Source organism: Podarcis raffonei, chromosome 3, assembly GCF_027172205.1.
Source record: "Podarcis raffonei isolate rPodRaf1 chromosome 3, rPodRaf1.pri, whole genome shotgun sequence".
In the NCBI taxonomy this organism is placed as follows: domain Eukaryota; kingdom Metazoa; phylum Chordata; class Lepidosauria; order Squamata; family Lacertidae; genus Podarcis; species Podarcis raffonei.
This window is the reverse complement of record NC_070604.1, coordinates 116,730,349-116,750,044: the sequence shown is the minus strand read 5'-3', so window position 1 is coordinate 116,750,044 and position 19,696 is coordinate 116,730,349. Positions and strand designations below refer to the sequence as shown.

Sequence of the window (19,696 nt, the reverse complement as noted above, 5' to 3'; positions counted from 1 at the left end):
TGGAGATTCGCATATCCAGAAGATGATCAGACCAAGCTTCTGGTCAGTAAACAGGCTGAGTTCTTTGAGCAGGATGGTTGGGCAAGGCGCAAAGAGAGCTCTGACGTTCACTCAGATTGTCTGTCTGACTCTGAGGAGGAAGGAGAGCCAGAGCCTGAACCTGCTGGTGGAGACCAGGTCCCTGAACAGAGTAGGGCGTCTCCACAGGTTGTTAAGGGAGTGTCCAAGAGTGAGCCCTCATCTCCTGTGCGCATAATGGAGAAAGCTCACAGACGTGTCAAGTCAGAGGGGGAGTCCTCAGATGAGGAAGACGCACACGCTGACCCCAGTGGGTCAAAAGGAGCACCCCAGTTTGTGCCCAGGCGGTCATCGCGGGCTACAAAGGGAATTCCACCTGAGAGGTTTCAGGTCACAAATGCGTGGGTTGGTTTCGCACAATGCGAACCTAAGGTTTGTGAGGTTCAACAGGTGCCTAACAACGATGCCAGGAAGGGGCGGAAGGCAATGGGGAAGGTGTTGAACACTCAGAAGTCCTCTCAGAACGTGATTCGAGAGGGGGTGTTAGGAGAGGCTCAGAACTTACAGGGTTAAGAGTTCTGAGTGATGACGCCTCACATTCTGAGGGCGGGTTTAGAACACTGAAGGGAGTGGTTTACTGTGTTCTTTCAGTGTGCGTGTTAGCTCCGTGGAGAAAGGAGCAACATGGGCGAACTGTCGCCAGGAGATTTATAGATGTTGTGTTTTGCTAAGGAATAAAGACTTTAAGATAAGGAGACTGCTGCGTTTCAGCCTGAGTTATTGCCTTCGCACGAAGAACGTTCAAGCTTCTGTTCCGCTGTGTTTTACAAGCTCTGCTGAGTCAAAGGTCCCAGGGGGGAAGACCAGAGCGCAGAGGAAGTGTGCCGGACCCCCGGACGAAATTGACCCCCAACAGAAATCCCCCCTCAAATCATTGTTCCGCCACCACATTAAAAGTATGGGAATATTACCTTGTTTTTTACAACAGTAGACAAAGTCGGGATTAGAGCAGACTCTTGTTGAACATGCATATTCACTGTGGCCACATGCTAACTTGCATTGACCATGACATTTCTGGCCTTCAGGGCGGACCAATCCTTGAGACACTTTAGAAAAACAGAGAAGATACCATCTACATCTTTCCATATAATGAGGGTGGGAAAATTAAGAGTCTTATGTCTAAATAGTATATGTTCTCAGTGACACCATACCATTTTCACAAAGACATCCACATGAGAAATGCAAGTTTTCTTTCCTCTGCTCTCTCTGCCAGCACCACTAAATCTGTTCCAAAGATTTAGATCTGTTCCAAAGATACATACGCTGAAGCGTATGTAACCTGAAGCGTATGTAACCCAATGTAGCACAGTATCTCAAAGAATTTCCCATAAATAGAGAAAATACAAAGCACATAAAGTCTCTCAAAACAAGTCTACTGCAAGAAAAAATAATATGAGATTTTTATTTACAAAACCAAATTTGAGCAGTTATTTGATGAACTAAAACCATGAGTTTCTGTATCTCACCAAATTCACCAGCTTTTCAAAGACACAGGTTCCTTCTCCCACTGTTTTTCACAAGACCAGCATGTATCCACACGCTGGAATACTGACCCAGAAATGCCCCCTCTCATCACTGTTCCTCCACCACATTAAAACCAAGGGAGTATTACCTTGTTTTTTACAACAGTAGACAAAGTCGGGATTAGAGCAGACTCTTGTTGAAGATGCATATTCACTGTGGCCGCATGCTAACTTGCATTGACCATGACATTTCTTGCCTTCAGGGTGGACCATTCCTTGAGACACTTTGGAAAAACAGAGAAGATACCATCCACATCTTTCCATATAAGGAGGGAGGGAGAATGAAGAGTTTGATGTCTAAATACTATGAGTCTGTTCTCAGTGGCACCATCCCATTTTCACAAAAACATCCACCTGTGAAATGGAGGTTTTCTTTCCTCTGCTCTCTCTGCCAGCACCACTAAATCTATTCCAAAGGATTCAGAGACACCATGATTTTCTGGCAGTCAGGTAGTCCTTAACATGTGAAACTTGGGCCCAACATCACTCACTTCAGTTTAGAGTAGAAAGGGTTTATTATCTTATGGCACAAGACAAGAATAAACATGCTAGCCAAATAACTTTAAAAGATGCTGGTACATCATGAACTAACCTACTATAATACAGTTCTGGGCTTAGAAGTAAACCTTGTAAGATACAAGTATACGAACAGATGCCCAACCATTTTGGCATGCTAGCTCGCCATGCTATACTGAACCATGCAACACCTAACCTTCAGCTTCTCTACTGATACGTTGCACAGAGCAAAAACTCTTTTCCTTGAATGCCTCACACACCTGCCATAAGCAAAAGTCCCTTTGCGATTGGAAGGACATTGTTGGATAAAACATCCAAGTCAATCTCTCAATATGGCTTTGGTCAATTGTTTAGGCACTTTATCTGAAGAAGAATTCATCAATATCTCAAAGCATTTCCCATAAATAGAGAAAATACTAAGCAAATGTAATCTCTCAAAACAAGTCTACTGCAAAAAAAAAGGAATTTGAGGCTGTTATTTCCAAAACCAAAGTTTGAGTAGTTATTTGATGAACTAAAACCATGGGTTTCTGGATCCCAGCAAATTCAACAGCTTTTCAAAGACACGTGTTCCATCTCCCTCTATTTTTCTCAAGACCAGCATGTACCCACCGGCAGAGGAAGAAGATGGGCCAGTCCCCGTCCCCCCGCCTGCTCTCCACCCCCTGGTTCCGGAGCATGAAGCTCCCCCACTGCATGTACCCACCCACTGGAATCCTGACCCAGAAATCCCCCTCTCATCACTGTTCCTCCACCACATTAAAAGCATGGGAATATTACCTTGTTTTTTACAACAGAAGACAAAGTCGGGATTAGAGCAGACTCTTGTTGAAGATGCATATTCACTGTGGCCACATGCTAACTTGCATTGACCATGACATTTCTTGCCTTCAGGGTGGACCATTCCTTGAGACAGTTTGGAAAAACAGAGAAGATACCATCCACATCTTTCCATATAATGAGGAAGGGAGAATGAAGAGTCTTATGTCTAAATACTATAGTCTGTTCTCAGTGGCGCCATACCATTTTCACAAAAACATCCACATGAGAAATGGAAGTTTTCTTTCCTCTGCTCTCTCTGCCAGCACCACTAAATCTGTTCCAAAGATTTAGATCTGTTCCAAAGATACATACGCTGAAGCGTATGTAACCTGAAGCATATGTAACCCAAGGTAGCACACTATCTCAAAGAATTTCCCATAAATAGAGAAAATACAAAGCACATATAGTCTCTCAAAAAAAGTCTACTGCAAGAAAAAATAATATGAGATTTTTATTTACAAAACCAAATTTGAGCAGTTATTTGATGAACTAAAACCATGAGTTTCTGTATCTCACCAAATTCACCAGCTTTTCAAAGACACGGGTTCCTTCTCCCACTGTTTTTCACAAGACCAGCATGTATCCACGTGCTGGAATACTGACCCAGAAATGCCCCCTCTCATCACTGTTCCTCCACCACATTAAAACCAAGGGAGTATTACCTTGTTTTTTACAACAGTAGACAAAGTTGGGATTAGCGCAGACTCTTGTTGAAGATGCATATTCACTGTGGCCACATGCTAACTTGCATTGACCATGACATTTCTTGCCTTCAGGGTGGACCATTCCTTGAGACACTTTGGAAAAACAGAGAAGATACCATCCACATCTTTCCATATAATGAGGGAGGGAGAATGAAGAGTTTGATGTCTAAATACAATGAGTCTGTTCTCAGTGGCACCATCCCATTTTCACAAAAACATCCACCTGTGAAATGGAGGTTTTCTTTCCTCTGCTCTCTCTGCCAGCACCACTAAATCTATTCCAAAGGATTCAGAGACGCCATGATTTTCTGGCAGTCAGGTAGTCCTTAACATGTGAAACTTGGGCCCACCATCACTCACTTCAGTCTAGAGTAGAAAGTGTTTATTATCTTATGGCACAAGACAAGAATAAACATGCTAGCCACATAAACTTTAAAAGATGCTGGTACATCATGAACAAACCTACTATAATACAGTCCTGGGCTTAGAAGTAAACCTTGTAAGATACAAGTATACGAACAGATGCCCAACCATTTTGGCATGCTAGCTCGCCATGCTATATTGAACCATGCAACACCTAACCTTCAGCTTCTCTACTGATACGTTGCACAGAGCAAAAACTCTTTTCCTTGAATGCCTCACACACCTGCCATAAACAAAAGTCCCTTTGCGATTGGAAGGACATTATTGCATAAATCGTCCAAGTCAATCTCTCAATATGGCTTTGGTCAATTGTTTAGGCACTTTATCTGAAGAAGAATTCATCAACATCTCAAAGCATTTCCCATAAATAGAGAAATGCAAAGCAAATTTAATCTCTCAAAACAAGTCTACTGCAAAAAAAAAGTAATTTGAGGCTGTTATTTCCAAAACCAAAGTATGAGTAGTTATTTGATGAACTAAAACCATGGGTTTCTTTATCCCAGCAAATTCAACAGCTTTTCCAAGAAATGTGTTCCATCTCCCTCTATTTTTCTCAAGACCAGCATGTACCCACCGGCAGAGGAAGAAGACGGGCCAGTCCCCCCCCCCCGCCTGCTCTCCACCCCCTGGTTCCGGAGCATGAAGCTCCGCCACTGCATGTACCCACCCACTGGAATCCTGACCCAGAAATCCCCCCTCAAATCATTGTTCCTCCACCACATTAAAAGCATGGGAATATTACCTTGTTTTTTACAACAGAAGACAAAGTCGGGAATATAGCAGACTCTTGTTGAAGATGCATATTCACTGTGGCCACATGCTAACTTGCATTGACCATGACATTTCTGGCCTTCAGGGTGGACCATTCCTTGAGACACTTTAGAAAAACAGAGAAGATACCATCTACATCTTTCCATATAATGAGGGAGGGAGAATGAAGAGTTTGATGTCTAAATACAATGAGTCTGTTCTCAGTGGCACCATCCCATTTTCACAAAGACATCCACATGTGAAATGGAAGTTTTCTTTCCTCTGCTCTCTCTGCCAGCACCACTAAATCTGTTCCAAAGATTTAGATCTGTTCCAAAGATACATACGCTGAAGCGTATGTAACCTGAAGCGTATGTAACCCAAGGTAGCTCTGTATCTCAAAAAATTTCCCATAAATAGAGAAAATACAAAGCACATATAGTCTCTCAAAACAAGTCTACTGCAAGAAAAAATAATATGAGATTTTTATTTACAAAACCAAATTTGAGCAGTTATTTGATGAACTAAAACCATGAGTTTCTGTATCTCAGCAAATTCACCAGCTTTTCAAAGACACAGGTTCCTTCTCCCACTGTTTTTCACAAGACCAGCATGTATCCACGTGCTGGAATACTGACCCAGAAATGCCCCCTCTCATCACTGTTCCTCCACCACATTAAAACCAAGGGAGTATTACCTTGTTTTTTACAACAGTAGACAAAGTTGGGATTAGAGCAGACTCTTGTTGAAGATGCATATTCACTGTGGCCACATGCTAACTTGCATTGACCATGACATTTCTTGCCTTCAGGGTGGACCATTCCTTGAGACACTTTGGAAAAACAGAGAAGATACCATCCACATCTTTCCATAGAATGAGGGAGGGAGAATGAAGAGTTTGATGTCTAAATACAATTAGTCTATTCCCAGTGGCACCATCCCATTTTCACAAAAACATCCACCTGTGAAATGGAGGTTTTCTTTCCTCTGCTCTCTCTGCCAGCACCCCTAAATCTATTCCAAAGGATTCAGAGACGCCATGATTTTCTGGCAGTCAGGTAGTCCTTAACATGTGAAACTTGGGCCCACCATCACTCACTTCAGTCTAGAGTAGGAAGTGTTTATTATCTTATGGCACAAGACAAGCATAAACATGCTAGCCACATAAACTTTAAAAGATGCTGGTACATCATGAACTAACCTACTATAATACAGTTCTGGGCTTAGAAGTAAACCTTGTAAGATACAAGTATACGAACAGATGCCCAACCATTTTGGCATGCTAGCTCGCCATGCTATACTGAACCATGCAACACCTAACCTTCAGCTTCTCTACTTATACGTTGCACAGAGCAAAAACTCTTTTCCTTGAATGACTCACACACCTGCCATAAGCAAAAGTCCCTTTGCGATTGGAAGGACATTGTTGGATAAAACATCCAAGTCAATCTCTCAGTATGGCTTTGGTCAATTGTTTAGGCACTTTATCTGAACAAGAAATCATCAGTATCTCAAAGCATTTCCCATAAATAGAGAAAATACTAAGCAAATGTAATCTCTCAAAACAAGTCTACTGCAAAAAAAAAAAAAGTAATTTGAGGCTGTTATTTCCAAAACCAAAGTTTGAGTAATTTGATGAACTAAAACCATGGGTTTCTGGATCCCAGCAAATTCAACAGCTTTTCAAAGACACGTGTTCCATCTCCCTCTATTTTTCTCAAGACCAGCATGTACCCACCGGCGGAGGAAGAAGACGGGCCAGTCCCCCCCCCCCGCCTGCACTCCACCCCCTGGTTCCGGAGCATGAAGTTCCGCCACTGCATGTACCCACCCACTGGAATCCTGACCCAGAAATCCCCCCTCAAATCATTGTTCCTCCACCACATTAAAAGCATGGGAATATTACCTTGTTTTTTACAACAGAAGACAAAGTCGGGATTAGAGCAGACTCTTGTTGAAGATGCATATTCACTGTGGCCACATGCTAACTTGCATTGACCATGACATTTCTGGCCTTCAGGGCGGACCAATCCTTGAGACACTTTAGAAAAACAGAGAAGATACCATCTACATCTTTCCATATAATGAGGGAGGGGAAATTAAGAGTCTTATGTCTAAATACTATAGTCTGTTCTCAGTGGCACCATCCCATTTTCACAAAGACATCCACATGAGAAATGGAAGTTTTCTTTCCTCTGCTCTCTCTGCCAGCACCACTAAATCTGTTCCAAAGATTTAGATCTGTTCCAAAGATACATACGCTGAAGCGTATGTAACCTGAAGCATATGTAACCCAAGGTAGCACACTATCTCAAAGAATTTCCCATAAATAGAGAAAATACAAAGCACATATAGTCTCTCAAAAAAAGTCTACTGCAAGAAAAAATAATATGAGATTTTTATTTACAAAACCAAATTTGAGCAGTTATTTGATGAACTAAAACCATGAGTTTCTGTATCTCAGCAAATTCACCAGCTTTTCAAAGACACAGGTTCCTTCTCCCACTGTTTTTCACAAGACCAGCATGTATCCACGTGCTGGAATACTGACCCAGAAATGCCCCCTCTCATCACTGTTCCTCCACCACATTAAAACCAAGGGAGTATTACCTTGTTTTTTACAACAGTAGACAAAGTCGGGATTAGCGCAGACTCTTGTTGAAGATGCATATTCACTGTGGCCACATGCTAACTTGCATTGACCATGACATTTCTTGCCTTCAGGGTGGACCATTCCTTGAGACACTTTGGAAAAACAGAGAAGATACCATCCACATCTTTCCATATAATGAGGGAGGGAGAATGAAGAGTTTGATGTCTAAATACAATGAGTCTGTTCTCAGTGGCACCATCCCATTTTCACAAAAACATCCACCTGTGAAATGGAGGTTTTCTTTCCTCTGCTCTCTCTGCCAGCACCACTAAATCTATTCCAAAGGATTCAGAGATGCCATGATTTTCTGGCAGTCAGGTAGTCCTTAACATGTGAAACTTGGGCCCACCATCACTCACTTCAGTCTAGAGTAGGAAGTGTTTATTATCTTATGGCACAAGACAAGAATACACATGCTAGCCACATAAACTTTAAAAGATGCTGGTACATCATGAACAAACCTACTATAATACAGTCCTGGGCTTAGAAGTAAACCTTGTAAGATACAAGTATACGAACAGATGCCCAACCATTTTGCCATGTTAGCTCGCCATGCTATACTGAACCATGCAACACCTAACCTTCAGCTTCTCTACTGATACGTTGCACAGAGCAAAAACTCTTTTCCTTGAATGACTCACACACCTGCCATAAGCAGGTGAATGACTCACACACCTGCCATAAGCAAAAGTCCCTTTGCGATTGGAAGGACATTGTTGGATAAAACATCCAAGTCAATCTCTCAGTATGGCTTTGAAGAAGAAATCATCAATATCTCAAAGCATTTCCCATAAATAGAGAAAATACAAAGCAAATGTAATCTCTCAAAACAAGTCTACTCCAAGAAAAAAATAATATGAGGTTGTGGTTCGAGGACCCGATCCCCGCTTACTGGAATGAAGACACACGGACACGTAATATAAGGTAATGGGAAAGAAAAGGCCACAACTTTATTGATTACAGCAAGTGAAAAGGTATTGGCTTAGGCATTGGATCTCATCAGTTGACTCCACCCACTCGAGGAGCGGTGAGTCTAAAAGGGGGGTTTATTCACCAGTAGGTGGAGCCTGTTGATGCTAATCCAACTATAGGCTGTCCCCTGATGTCACCGAGGGTCGTGTCATGGCCCCCCGCCACACAGGCATCGGACAGGATCCACGACCACCGGATTCCTTTAACGGAATACCCAAAAACTGAAGGCGTAGGCGATCGCCACACCTAGCCCTTCCACACACCACAAACACATTATTCCAATGCCTAACCTAACCACCAATACCACAAAAGTTGTGACGGTTGCTACCTGGTAGGCGAAAAAACCACAAAGCCTAATGCCAAATGGAAAAATTCCTACCAGGCCCCCTGGACAACCTGGGCTACCAACCTAAGGTCCATAGCAAGGTCAAGAGAAAAACTGAAACCCTGAGCTCTAAGGAAGTGCAGGGTGGGTGACTCGCGACGGGATGGCGAAAAGTGAGGCCGCATGGCTGGCGCAGCAGCAAGTTAAGCTGCCGTCCACGCCCCTTCCAAGCCACCTGGTTGGGCACTTGCCCGTGGGCGTGATGCGCCAGCCAGGTGAGTGGGTGGCAGGGGGCTAACGCCCCCTGCTTGAGGCGGAGTTTGGCTCCCACCCACAACCCCTCCCCTCTTTGCAGGAGGAGAGTCTCTGTTATTTCCAAAACCAAAGTTTGAGCAGTTATTTGATGAACTAAAACCATGAGTTTGTGTATATCAGCAAATTCACCAGCTTTTCAAAGACACGAGTTCCATCTCCCACTGTTTTTCCCAAGACCAGCATGTACCCACCCACTGGAATCCTCACCCAGAAATCCCCCCCTCTCATCATTGTTCCTCCACCACAATCTCTGCAAGCACCACTAAATCTCTGCAAGCAATCTCTGCAAGCACCACTAAATCTGTTCCAAAGGATTCAGAAATGCCATGATTTTCTTGCAGTTGGGTAGTCATTATCCTGTGAAACCTGGGCCCACCAGGTTTAGACTAGAAAGTGCTTATTGTCTCATGGTACAAGACAAGCAAGGGATGCGGGTGGAGCTGTGGGTTAAACCACAGAGCCTAGGACTTGCCGATCAGAAGGTCGGTGGTTCGAATCCCCGCTATGGGGTGAGCTCCCATTGCTCAGTCCCTGCTCCTGCCAACCTAGCAGTTCGAAAGCACATCAAAGTGCAAGTAGATAAATAGGTACTGCTCCGGCGGGAAGGTAAACGGTGTTTCCGTGCGCTGCTCTGGTTCGCCAGAAGCGGCTTAGTCATGCTGGCCACATGACCCGGAAGCTGTCTGCGGACAAATGCCAGCTCCCTCGGCCAATAATGCGAGTTGAGCACCACAACCCCAGAGTCATTCACGACTGGTCCTAATGGTCAGGGGTCCCTTTACATTTACCTTACAAGACAAGCATAAACATGCTAGCCACATAAACTTTAAAAGATGCTGGTACATCATGAACTAACCTACTATAATACAGTTCTGGGCTTAGAAGTAAACCTTGTAAGAAACAAGTATACGAACAGATGCCCAACCATTTTGCCATGCTAGCTCACCATGCTACACTGACCCATGCAACACAGAACATTCAGCTTCTCTGCTGATACGTTGCACTGAGCAAAAACTTTTTTACCGTGAATGTTTCACACTCCTGCCATTGCTGCTGAATGCAGCCTTGGCTTTCTAACTGCCTCCGCACATGTACATTTTCCTTATTGAAAGGGAGGGTGGATGACTCCTGTGCCCTCCCGCACCTATTCCAGAGGCTTCTGGCAGCACCTAGGAAATAGGAAGGAATACAATAGAGGCTAGGAATAGTAAGTTCAATTCCATAAGCAAAACTCCCTTTGCGATTGGAAGGAAATGGCTGGATAAAACACCCAAGTCAATCTCTCAGTATAGCATTGGTCAATTGTTTAGGCACTTTATCTGAACAAGAAATCATTAATATCTTAAAGAATTTCCCATAAATGGAGGAAATACAAAGCAAATTTAATCTCTCGAAACAAGTCTACTGCAAGAAAAAGTAATATGAGGCTGTTATTTCCAAAACCAAAGTTTGAGTAGTTATTTGATGAACTAAAACCATGAGTTTCTGTATCCCAGCAAATTCAACAGCTTTTCAAAGATACGGGTTCCATCTCCCACGGTTTTTCTCAAGACCAGCATGTACCCACCCGCTGGAATACTGACCCAGAAATCCCCCCTCTCATCACTGTTCCTCCAACACATTAAAACCAAGGGAGTATTACCTTGTTTTTTACAACAGTAGACAAAGTCAGGATTAGAGCAGGTTCTTGTTGAAGATGCATATTCACTGTGGCCGCATGCTAACTTGCATTGACCATGACATTTCTTGCCTTCAGGGTGGACCATTCCTTGAGACACTTTGGAAAAACAGAGAAGATACCATCCACATCTTTCCATATAATGAGGGAGGGAGACTGAAGAGTTTGATGTCTAAATACAATGAGTCTGTTCTCAGTGGCACCATCCCATTTTCACAAAAACATCCACCTGTGAAATGGAGGTTTTCTTTCCTCTGCTCTCTCTGCCAAAACCACTAAATCTGTTCCAAAGGATTCAGAGATGTCATGATCTTCTGGCAATCAGTTAGTCCTTAACATGTGAAACTTGGGCCCACCATCACTTGCTTCAGTCTAGAGTAGGAAGTGTTTATTATCTTATGGCACAAGACAAGAATAAAAATGCTAGCCAGATAAACTTTAAAAGATGCTGGTACATCTTGAACTAGTCTACTGTAATACAGTTCTGGGCTTAGAAGTAAACCTTGCAAGATACAAGTATATGGAGGGATGCACAAGCATTTTGCCCTGCTAGCCCACCATGCTATGCTGAACAATACAACATGTAACCTTCAGCTTCTTTGCTGATACATTGCACTGATAAAAAATTCTTTTCCATGAATGCCTCACATTCCTGACATAAACAAAAGTACCTTGGCAATTGGAAGGACATTGTTGGATAATATGCCCATGTCAATCTCTCAGTATAGCTTTGGTCAATTTTTAGGCACTTTATCTGAACAATAAATCATCAATTTCTCAAAGAATTTCCCATACATAGAGTAAATACAAAGCAAATTTAATCTCTCAAAACAAGTCTACTGCAAGAAAAAGTAATATGAGGCTGTTATTTCCAAAACCAAAGTTTGAGTAGTTATTTGATGACTAAAGCCATGAGTTTCTGTATCCCAGCAAATTCAACAGCTTTTCAAAGACACGGGTTCCTTCTCCCACAGTTTTTCTCAAGACCGGCATGTACCCACCCGCTGGAATACTGACCCAGAAATCCCCCCTCTCATCATTGTTCCTCCACCACATTAAAAGCATGGGAACATTACCTCGATTTTTACAACAGAAGACAAAGTCAGGATTAGAGCAGGTTCTTGTTGAAGATGCATATTCAGTGTTGCCACATGCTAATTTGCATTGACCATGACATTTCTTGCCTTCAGGGTGAACCAATCCATGAGACACTTTAGAAAAACAGAGAAGATACCATCAATATCTCCCATGCACATAGAAAATATATATTTTTTTAAAAACGGTTGAATTTCTAAATACCATGGTTTGTATCCAATGAATTCATTCACATTGTAACAATGACTTCAACCTGAGGAATGGAACACCGCTCGTCATCTTTTTCCTATATCACCTTGTGCCATCCACAATCTGCTTACAAACAGAAGTTCTTGCACAAGTGGGATGAGTTTGTTGGATACAACCCCGGAAGTCAATTTCTTAGAAGTTAGAATTGGCTGCCCATTTATGGAAATAAACGGACAGCTCTGCCTATTTCTTTGGTGAACAGGAATCTATGAATTTGTCTATCCCATCAAATCCGACCATTATAAGCCTCTCATTCAATCACTCAATCGGCTTCACTTCAATTCCTGTTGATTAATTAGAAAGCAAAATATACTGCAATTCTTGAGAAGACAATGTAAATAATTCCCATCTACCCACGTGTTGTGTGACTTACCCAGAAAACCCTGAATATATTATAGTTGTTCTAGCACAAAGAAATTTTTGGGATATTACCTGGATTGTGGCAGCAAAAGACGAAGCCAGGAATAGAGCAGGAACATGTTGAAGACACCTTTTCACCCTTGGAACATCTTGTCTTGCATCTACCCACACATTTCTGAGCTGCAGCATTTGTCAATTGTTTAGGCTCTTTATCTTGACAGAGAACAAGAGATCATCAACATATCAGAGCATAATAATAATAATAATAATAATAATAATAATAATAATAACAACGTAGGGAGAATTCAATCTATCAACAGTTCAAAGAAAGTTTTGTGAGGTTTCCATTTCCAAAAATAGCCAAAGAGCTCCTTTCCCTCTGGTTCTTTGATACACCAAAGCCATGAGTTTTTATATCCCTGCAAATTCAAGAGCTTTTTCAAAGACACTTGTTCCACTTCCCATTGCCCTACACAGGGCCAATATCTAACCACCCACTGAGATCGTGACCCAGAAATCCCACACATGTATCATTGTTGCTCCAGCACAATACAAGTATGGGAATATTACCTCGCTTTTTGCAGCAGAAGACAAAGTCTGGATTAGAACAGGCTCTTGCTGAAGATGCATATTCACTGTTGCCACATGCTAACTTGCATTGACATTTCTTGCCTACACTGTGAACCAATCCTTGGGACACTTCAGCAAAGGAGAAAAGGAATCATTAACATCTTCCCTTATACATAGAAAAAATGGTTCAATAGCTAAATGCCATAGTTTTTATCCAGTGACATTGTCCCATTTTTTAACTCTCATCTGAACTCACATTATGTCCCTTTCTCAATAATCCCCTTGTACATCACTGTTGCTCTATTGCATTAAAAGCGTTTTACCTGGCCTTTTAAAGCAGAATAGGTTGCCAGGAATAGGACACACTACTGCTGGAGACACAAATTCACCATACGAACATCTTGACTTGCATCTACCCCGAAGATTCAGAGATGCAGCAGAAATCAATCCTTGTGACATTACTGAAACAGATAATAGATCATCAGCATCTCTAAGCATTTGGAAATATCAGAAACATTTTAAATATTGAAAAGAAGTATGTCTCTGAACATCATTAATATAGTTCCAGAGAGAAGAACCAGAGGACTGTTTGTCTTGATGATCCATGTGTATCTCCATCCATTGGAACTCAAGGGCTTCTAAAAGCTACTCAATCAATCTCTCATTGGGCTTCTCAGTATCCCTGTCCATCTCACAATTCATTAGGAAGTGATTCCTCTCTTACAACCACCAGGAGTGACCTCACCCCCCACAGTTACATTCCTCCATTGTCTTCCAAGACAGACGGGTGCCAATAATCCTCCACTACGTACCTTACCAAGAATTTCCCAATACACTGCAGTTGTTCTACCATGTAAAAAGCTTTTGAATATTACCTATTACAGCTGCCAGGAATAGAGCAGGGTCTTACTGAAGACAGATTTTTACCATTCGAACATCCTGAATTGCATTTAACTACAATTTTAAAAAATGTTTTACTTATCTTTTCTTGGAAGCTGCCCAGAGTGGCTGGGGGAACCCAGCCAGATGGGCGGGGTATAAATAATAAATTATTATTATTATTATTATTAATAATAATAATAATAATTTATTAGCTACAGCAAGTGTCGATTCTTGGGGCAGCATTCTTGGATTGGCCCATTCAAATCGGACATCTTGCTGCAAGGCAGTGTGGCTGCTGAGGAAAATGTGCGTGTTCCCCAATGGCTGTGCTGCAAGACTGCCCTCGGCAGGCCATCTCTGTGCTGTGCCCACAAACCACCACTCGTCCAGAATTCCCAGGTTTTACATGGCTTTCTACAGCAAAGGACAAAGCCAGGAACAGAGCAGGGTCTGGCAGAAGACACATATTCACCATGGGAACATTTTGACATGCATCTACCCTAACATTTCATGGTCCATTCATGGGGCATTTTACCTGGTCCCCTTGTTGCTCTAGTGCATTAAAAGCATTTTACCTGGCCATTTGCAGCAGAATAGGGTGCCAGGAAAAGGGCACACTACTGCTGGAGACACAAATTCACCATACGAACATCTTGACTTGCATCTACCCCGAAGATTCAGAGATGCAGCAGAAATCAATCTTTGTGGCATTATTGAAACAGATAATCGATCATCAGCATCTCTAAGCATTTGGAAATATCAGAAGTATTTTAAATATTGAAAAGATGTCTCTGAACACCATTAATACGGTTCCAGAGAGAAGAACCAGAGGACTGTTTGCCTTGATGATCCATGTGTTTCTCCACCCATGGGAACTCAAGGGCTTCTAAAAGCAATTCATTCAATGTCTCATTGGGCTTCTCAGTAATTCCTGTCCATCTCACAGTTCATTAGGAAATGACGGCTTTGAAATTCACTTTCAAGCAAAGTAAATAACTCCTCTCTTACAACTGCCAGGAGTGACGACGCAACACCTTCCATATGTGCTGTGTCAGGAAGATTTGGGTTACCTCACAACAGGGCAGAGTCTCAAACAAAGATGCACTTTCCCAAGCCACATTCCCAGCATATTTGCACTCCTGTCTCAGCGACATCTATGCTGTCTTGGTCATGCCCAAAGAATGGAAGATAGCAGGATCCCCAAGGACGTGCTCTATGGGCAGCTGGCTTCTGGTACTAGGCCCATTAGCAGACCAAGTCTGCGTTACATAGAGGTCTGCAAAGGTGACATGAAGGCAGCCATTACCTGGCTTTCTACAGCAAAGGAAGAAGCCAGGAACAGAGCAGGAACCAGCGAACAACACATATTCCCCATGGGAACATTTTGGCTTGCATCTACCCAAACATTTCATGGTCAATTCATAGGGCATTTTACCTGAGCAGAGAAAAAGAGGTCAGCAATGTATCAAGGCATTTTCCATTAATAATGTGTGTGTGTGTGTGTGTGTGTGTATGTGTGTGTGTGTGTGTGTAACTCTCAACATGATACGTGCAATTCAGAAAAGTTCCAAAAAGTTCTAGAGAGCCCAATTTTGCCCATTTCTTTGGGGTTTTTTTATTATTAAAGATTTTCTTGATTTACAAAAGTTTGTGCAATGTCTCTCTCTTGTATATTTTTTCCCATGTAACATTTTTACAAGTCAGTTTCATTTGTTGAGACTGACACGGGGACAAATAGAAGAAGACACCTTCACCCTGGTATGGCTCCCCTTTATCACATACACAGCCCAACATGACAATGACAAAAATCTACCAACAGCATACAAATCAATATGGCTAACCTGATCCAAAACACCCACCCACCCCACTCACACATGAAAACAAAGCCCATTTCTTTGGTGAACAAAAACCACAAGTTTCTGTATCAAGAGCTTTTCAAGGACACTTGCTCCATCTCCCACTGTTCTTCATGGGACCAACGTCTACCCACCCTCTGGGATCCTGACCCAGAAATCCCCACTTGAATCATTGTTCCTCCAGCACATTAAAAGCATGGGAACATTACCTGCCCATTTGCAGCAAAAGACATAGCCTCTTACTCGCCTTTTCTTTAAACTAACATTTCCAAATCATAGGACTGTAGAGTTGGAAAGGACCCTGCGGATCATCCAGTCCAACTCCCTGCAGTGCAGGAATATTCAGGTTTCCCATATGGGAATCGAACCTGCGACCTTGGCGTTATCACCACCATGCCCTAACCAACTGAGCTACCTGAGAAGCATCCCTGAAAATCCAAGGGCTGTTAAAAAGCCACTCATTCAATCACATATTTGGCTTCAGAATAATTCCTGTCTACCATGCAATTCATTAGAAACCATGGAATTTCAAAATAACCCTCATTTGCACCCCCACACATCCCTTAGCCAAAAATCCCGCAATACATTATTGCTTCTCTAGCACATTAAAAGCATGAGAACATTACCTGCCCGTTTACAGCAGAAGACATAGCCAAGGACAGGGCAGACTCTTGTTGAAGATATATATTCACCACTGGAACATTTTGACTTGCACTGACCCCGACATTTCTTGCCTGCAGTGTGGACCAAGCCTTGGGACATGGTCAAAACAAAGGAGAAGAGGACATTGATATCTCTCAGCAATCTCAATAAACATAGAAAACACTGTAAAGAATTCTGTCTTTGAGTACAATAAATGTATTTCCAGGGAGAAGCTCCATAAAGCGGTTTGTCATGATGAACCAGGATCCACAAGTTTGTGCATCTATAGAAGCTCAAGGGCTTCTAAAAGCTACTCATTCAATTCCTCATTGGGCTTCACAATAATTCCTGTCTACCTCACAATGGACTTTGAAATGCACTCATAGACATAGTAAATAACTTATCTGTTCCCAGCCTCTGCACACCTGACTCAAAATTCCCCAATACATCATTGTTGTTCTAGCAGGCAAAAGGCATTTGAATATTACCTGGCTTCTTACAGCAACCAGGAGTAGAGCAGGGTCTTCTTAAAGGTACATTTTCACCATTGGAACACCTTGACCTGCATCTGCCCAAACATTTATCAGCTACGAAGGGGAGAAACTGTTGGTGCGCTGTATGAAAACAGAGAAGAGATTAACATCTCTAAGCACTTCCCATGAATGCAGGAATTATTATTATTATTATTATTAATGAAGAGTTCAATTTCTATCAATTCAGTCTCTAAATACCCTAAGTTCAGCTACAAAAATTACAAAAGATTACCATCTATAAACCAACAGTTCTGTTTGCCTGTTGCTTTATGAATCAGATCTATGAATTTGTCCATCCCACAAGGGCTGTTAAAGGCCCGTCATTCTGTCACTCATTGGGCTTCACATTAATTCCTGGCTACCCCACAATTCATTAGGAAGCAAGGAACTTCAGGAACCAGGCAAAGACAACATTTATAAACCACACCTACCCATTTACCTCGTGCTTTGCCCAGAAATACCCCAGTGCCTCATTCTTGTTCTGGCACATTAAAAGCAAGGTGATATTACCTGGCCGTTCACAGCAGAAGACAAAGCAAGGAATAGAGCACGCTCTTGTTGCAGAAACATCTTCATCACATTCTGGCTTGCATCGTGCCCAACGTTTCTTGATGACAGCATTTGCAAATCCTCCAGAAACTTTAGCAAAACAGAGGAAGAGAGTTTGCTAGCATCTCTATGAATTCACTTTCAGATAGTCACATTAAGCTGCCATTTCAAAAAAAACAACAGCAACTCAGGGAACATTCTTCGTTATATTCCTTTGGAGGAAAGTGCAGGGTATAATTTTTTTAAAAAAATGATAACACTAATCCTTCTTGTAGCACATAAAAAGCATGGGACTTAGTGCTATGGCAATAATTTCAAATTGTGTCCACTGCCCCAAACCATCCCATGCCCCCATCCCCAGTTGTGGGATGGACAAGAATAAATCCCTTGAGGAAAACCACCATGGGAACATTGGATACAGGTCACTAGATAAATTGAATCAATCAATCAATAAGATTCTGATGTCACAACTTCAAAGCACTGCAGCGAGGGAGTATATTTTGGCCTTAAAATGATTTAGATGTGGTTGTGTGGTGTGCAGCCTTCTTTGTGTGTACACCCCCATACCCACACACACCAGCTTCTCACACACCAGCTTCTTAACTTACCAGTGTGTGTTTATTTATAGAGGACACGTCAGGAAGCAATAGGAAATCAGAAGAAATGTGGCTATCCTGCAGGTTGCCTTCAGAGAGCTAAAGGACTTTGGGGGATTTTTTTTTTTTTACTTTAAGCAGAACACAGCAAGGGTTTTCATTTAAATAAATTAATGAAGTTTTTATCTATTTCTTTCTTTTTAAATTGAAAAAAGTCATCTGCTACTCTGTTTTTCTAAAGAACAAAATCCTCAAGTCAGCACTCTGCTAGCAGGTTCAAGGATAGCCACACTTCATGGAAGCGTGGAAGAAAGACAGAGACTTGGACATTTAGAGGAGTTCATTGCTCCTCTATGTTTCTATGCCTCCCTGTTACATCACCTGCAATCTAACTCTACCCCATTCCATTGTTTTGTGTGAGGATCGGAGACAGATAATACAGAGGGGGAATTGGAAGGTCCAGACCAAAGGCTGGGCTAACTAAAGGGAAAGGATCTTTGAACCTCACCCTCAAACTTCCCTCAATTGCATGATGTTTGTCCATTTCTTTGATGAAGAAAATCTGTGAGAGTGACATTACCGGCAACTTCAAAGGTTTTCTTATTTATTTCTTTAAGAAAGATGCAATGTCTTTCTGCAAGAAATGTCTTCCTCCTCCTTCCCCCAGTAAATCATGACTATTTTTGAGCATAAAATTAAAGAATGCTACCTGGCAATTTATTACAATAGTTGTTTTTCTAATAGCAAAGAATAGGTTTTTACCATAGCAACATATTTGACATATAAACAACTTGGTTTGCATCCTTCCCAATTTCACTCAGCTGCACTATTGCCTGAAGTTGGGAGTGCTTAAATAAGAAGGGATCCTCGATATTGCTGAGCCTTTCCCCTTCCATGAAGGCACCCCATTTCTGATATTTCCAAAGAAATGGGATTCTAATTCTAGAACAGCACGGTAGGACAAAACAAGATAATATTCCCACCATTTTGAGACAATGTTGGGTCAAATAAACAACTGGCCTCATTGAACAGGCTGGTTGGTTTTAGCACTGCCGATGTGCCCTGTGCATCTCACCTGAAAAAGTCAGCAGTGTGATAAAATGACATAGAAGTAGAGGATGGAAGGTCTTCATAGCTGAACGTTGGGTCTGCGCATTCTCTTTGGATGTGGAAGAAGCAGAAGAATTTATACTTCATTAGGCTGCACAGGCAACAAGAGGCCCACACAGGAAACCTCATTGGCCATTGAAAGATTGTGTGTTCCACCAGGTACTAACAGTGGCAGCTGTTAGCACACCCTCAGAATGTTGATACAAGGTGTTCTTTACATTTGGATGGCTTTAGAAGAGGTTTCTTTGATGGTTCTAATTATATCCCCCCCCCCCTTCTTCCCAAAGGAGCCCAGGGCAGCAAACAGATCAATAATTGAAATAATCTAAAAACAATTAAAAACCTTCTGAAAACAGCTAAGAAAATTCTGAGAACAGCCGGGCGTACAAAGAGCAGAATGGAACATATTGCCATATGTTGTGGACACGTAGTTATGCTGGGGAAATTATTTTTAGACTAATGGCAAAAATATTGAAATATGAAGTTTCCATATAT

At 42.0% G+C, this 19,696-nt stretch overlaps 1 protein-coding gene across 2 annotated transcripts in view; it reads right to left on the bottom strand.

Annotated features, from left to right (window-relative positions):
* LOC128411389 (uncharacterized) overlaps positions 1–19,263 on the bottom strand; it is a 29,561-nt gene extending 10,298 nt beyond the window's left edge. The window contains exons 1-10 of one of the 2 annotated variants that reach the window (XM_053383720.1): positions 19,167–19,263; positions 17,457–17,585; positions 16,902–17,027; positions 16,398–16,523; positions 13,357–13,494; positions 13,034–13,162; positions 12,536–12,676; positions 11,836–11,970; positions 10,724–10,858; positions 7,245–7,561 (exon numbers count right to left, since the gene is read on the bottom strand). In XM_053383720.1, coding sequence (XP_053239695.1) covers positions 7,329–7,561; positions 10,724–10,858; positions 11,836–11,970; positions 12,536–12,676; positions 13,034–13,162; positions 13,357–13,494; positions 16,398–16,523; positions 16,902–17,027; positions 17,457–17,585; positions 19,167–19,224 — 1,350 coding nt within the window. In that variant the 5' untranslated portion in view covers positions 19,225–19,263 and the 3' untranslated portion in view covers positions 7,245–7,328. Of the gene's footprint in view, positions 1–7,244; positions 7,562–10,723; positions 10,859–11,835; positions 11,971–12,535; positions 12,677–13,033; positions 13,163–13,356; positions 13,495–16,397; positions 16,524–16,901; positions 17,028–17,456; positions 17,586–19,166 lie in introns of those variants that run through there. The other variant, XM_053383721.1, reaches the window with a different exon arrangement.
* Positions 19,264–19,696: the final 433 nt, after the last annotated feature.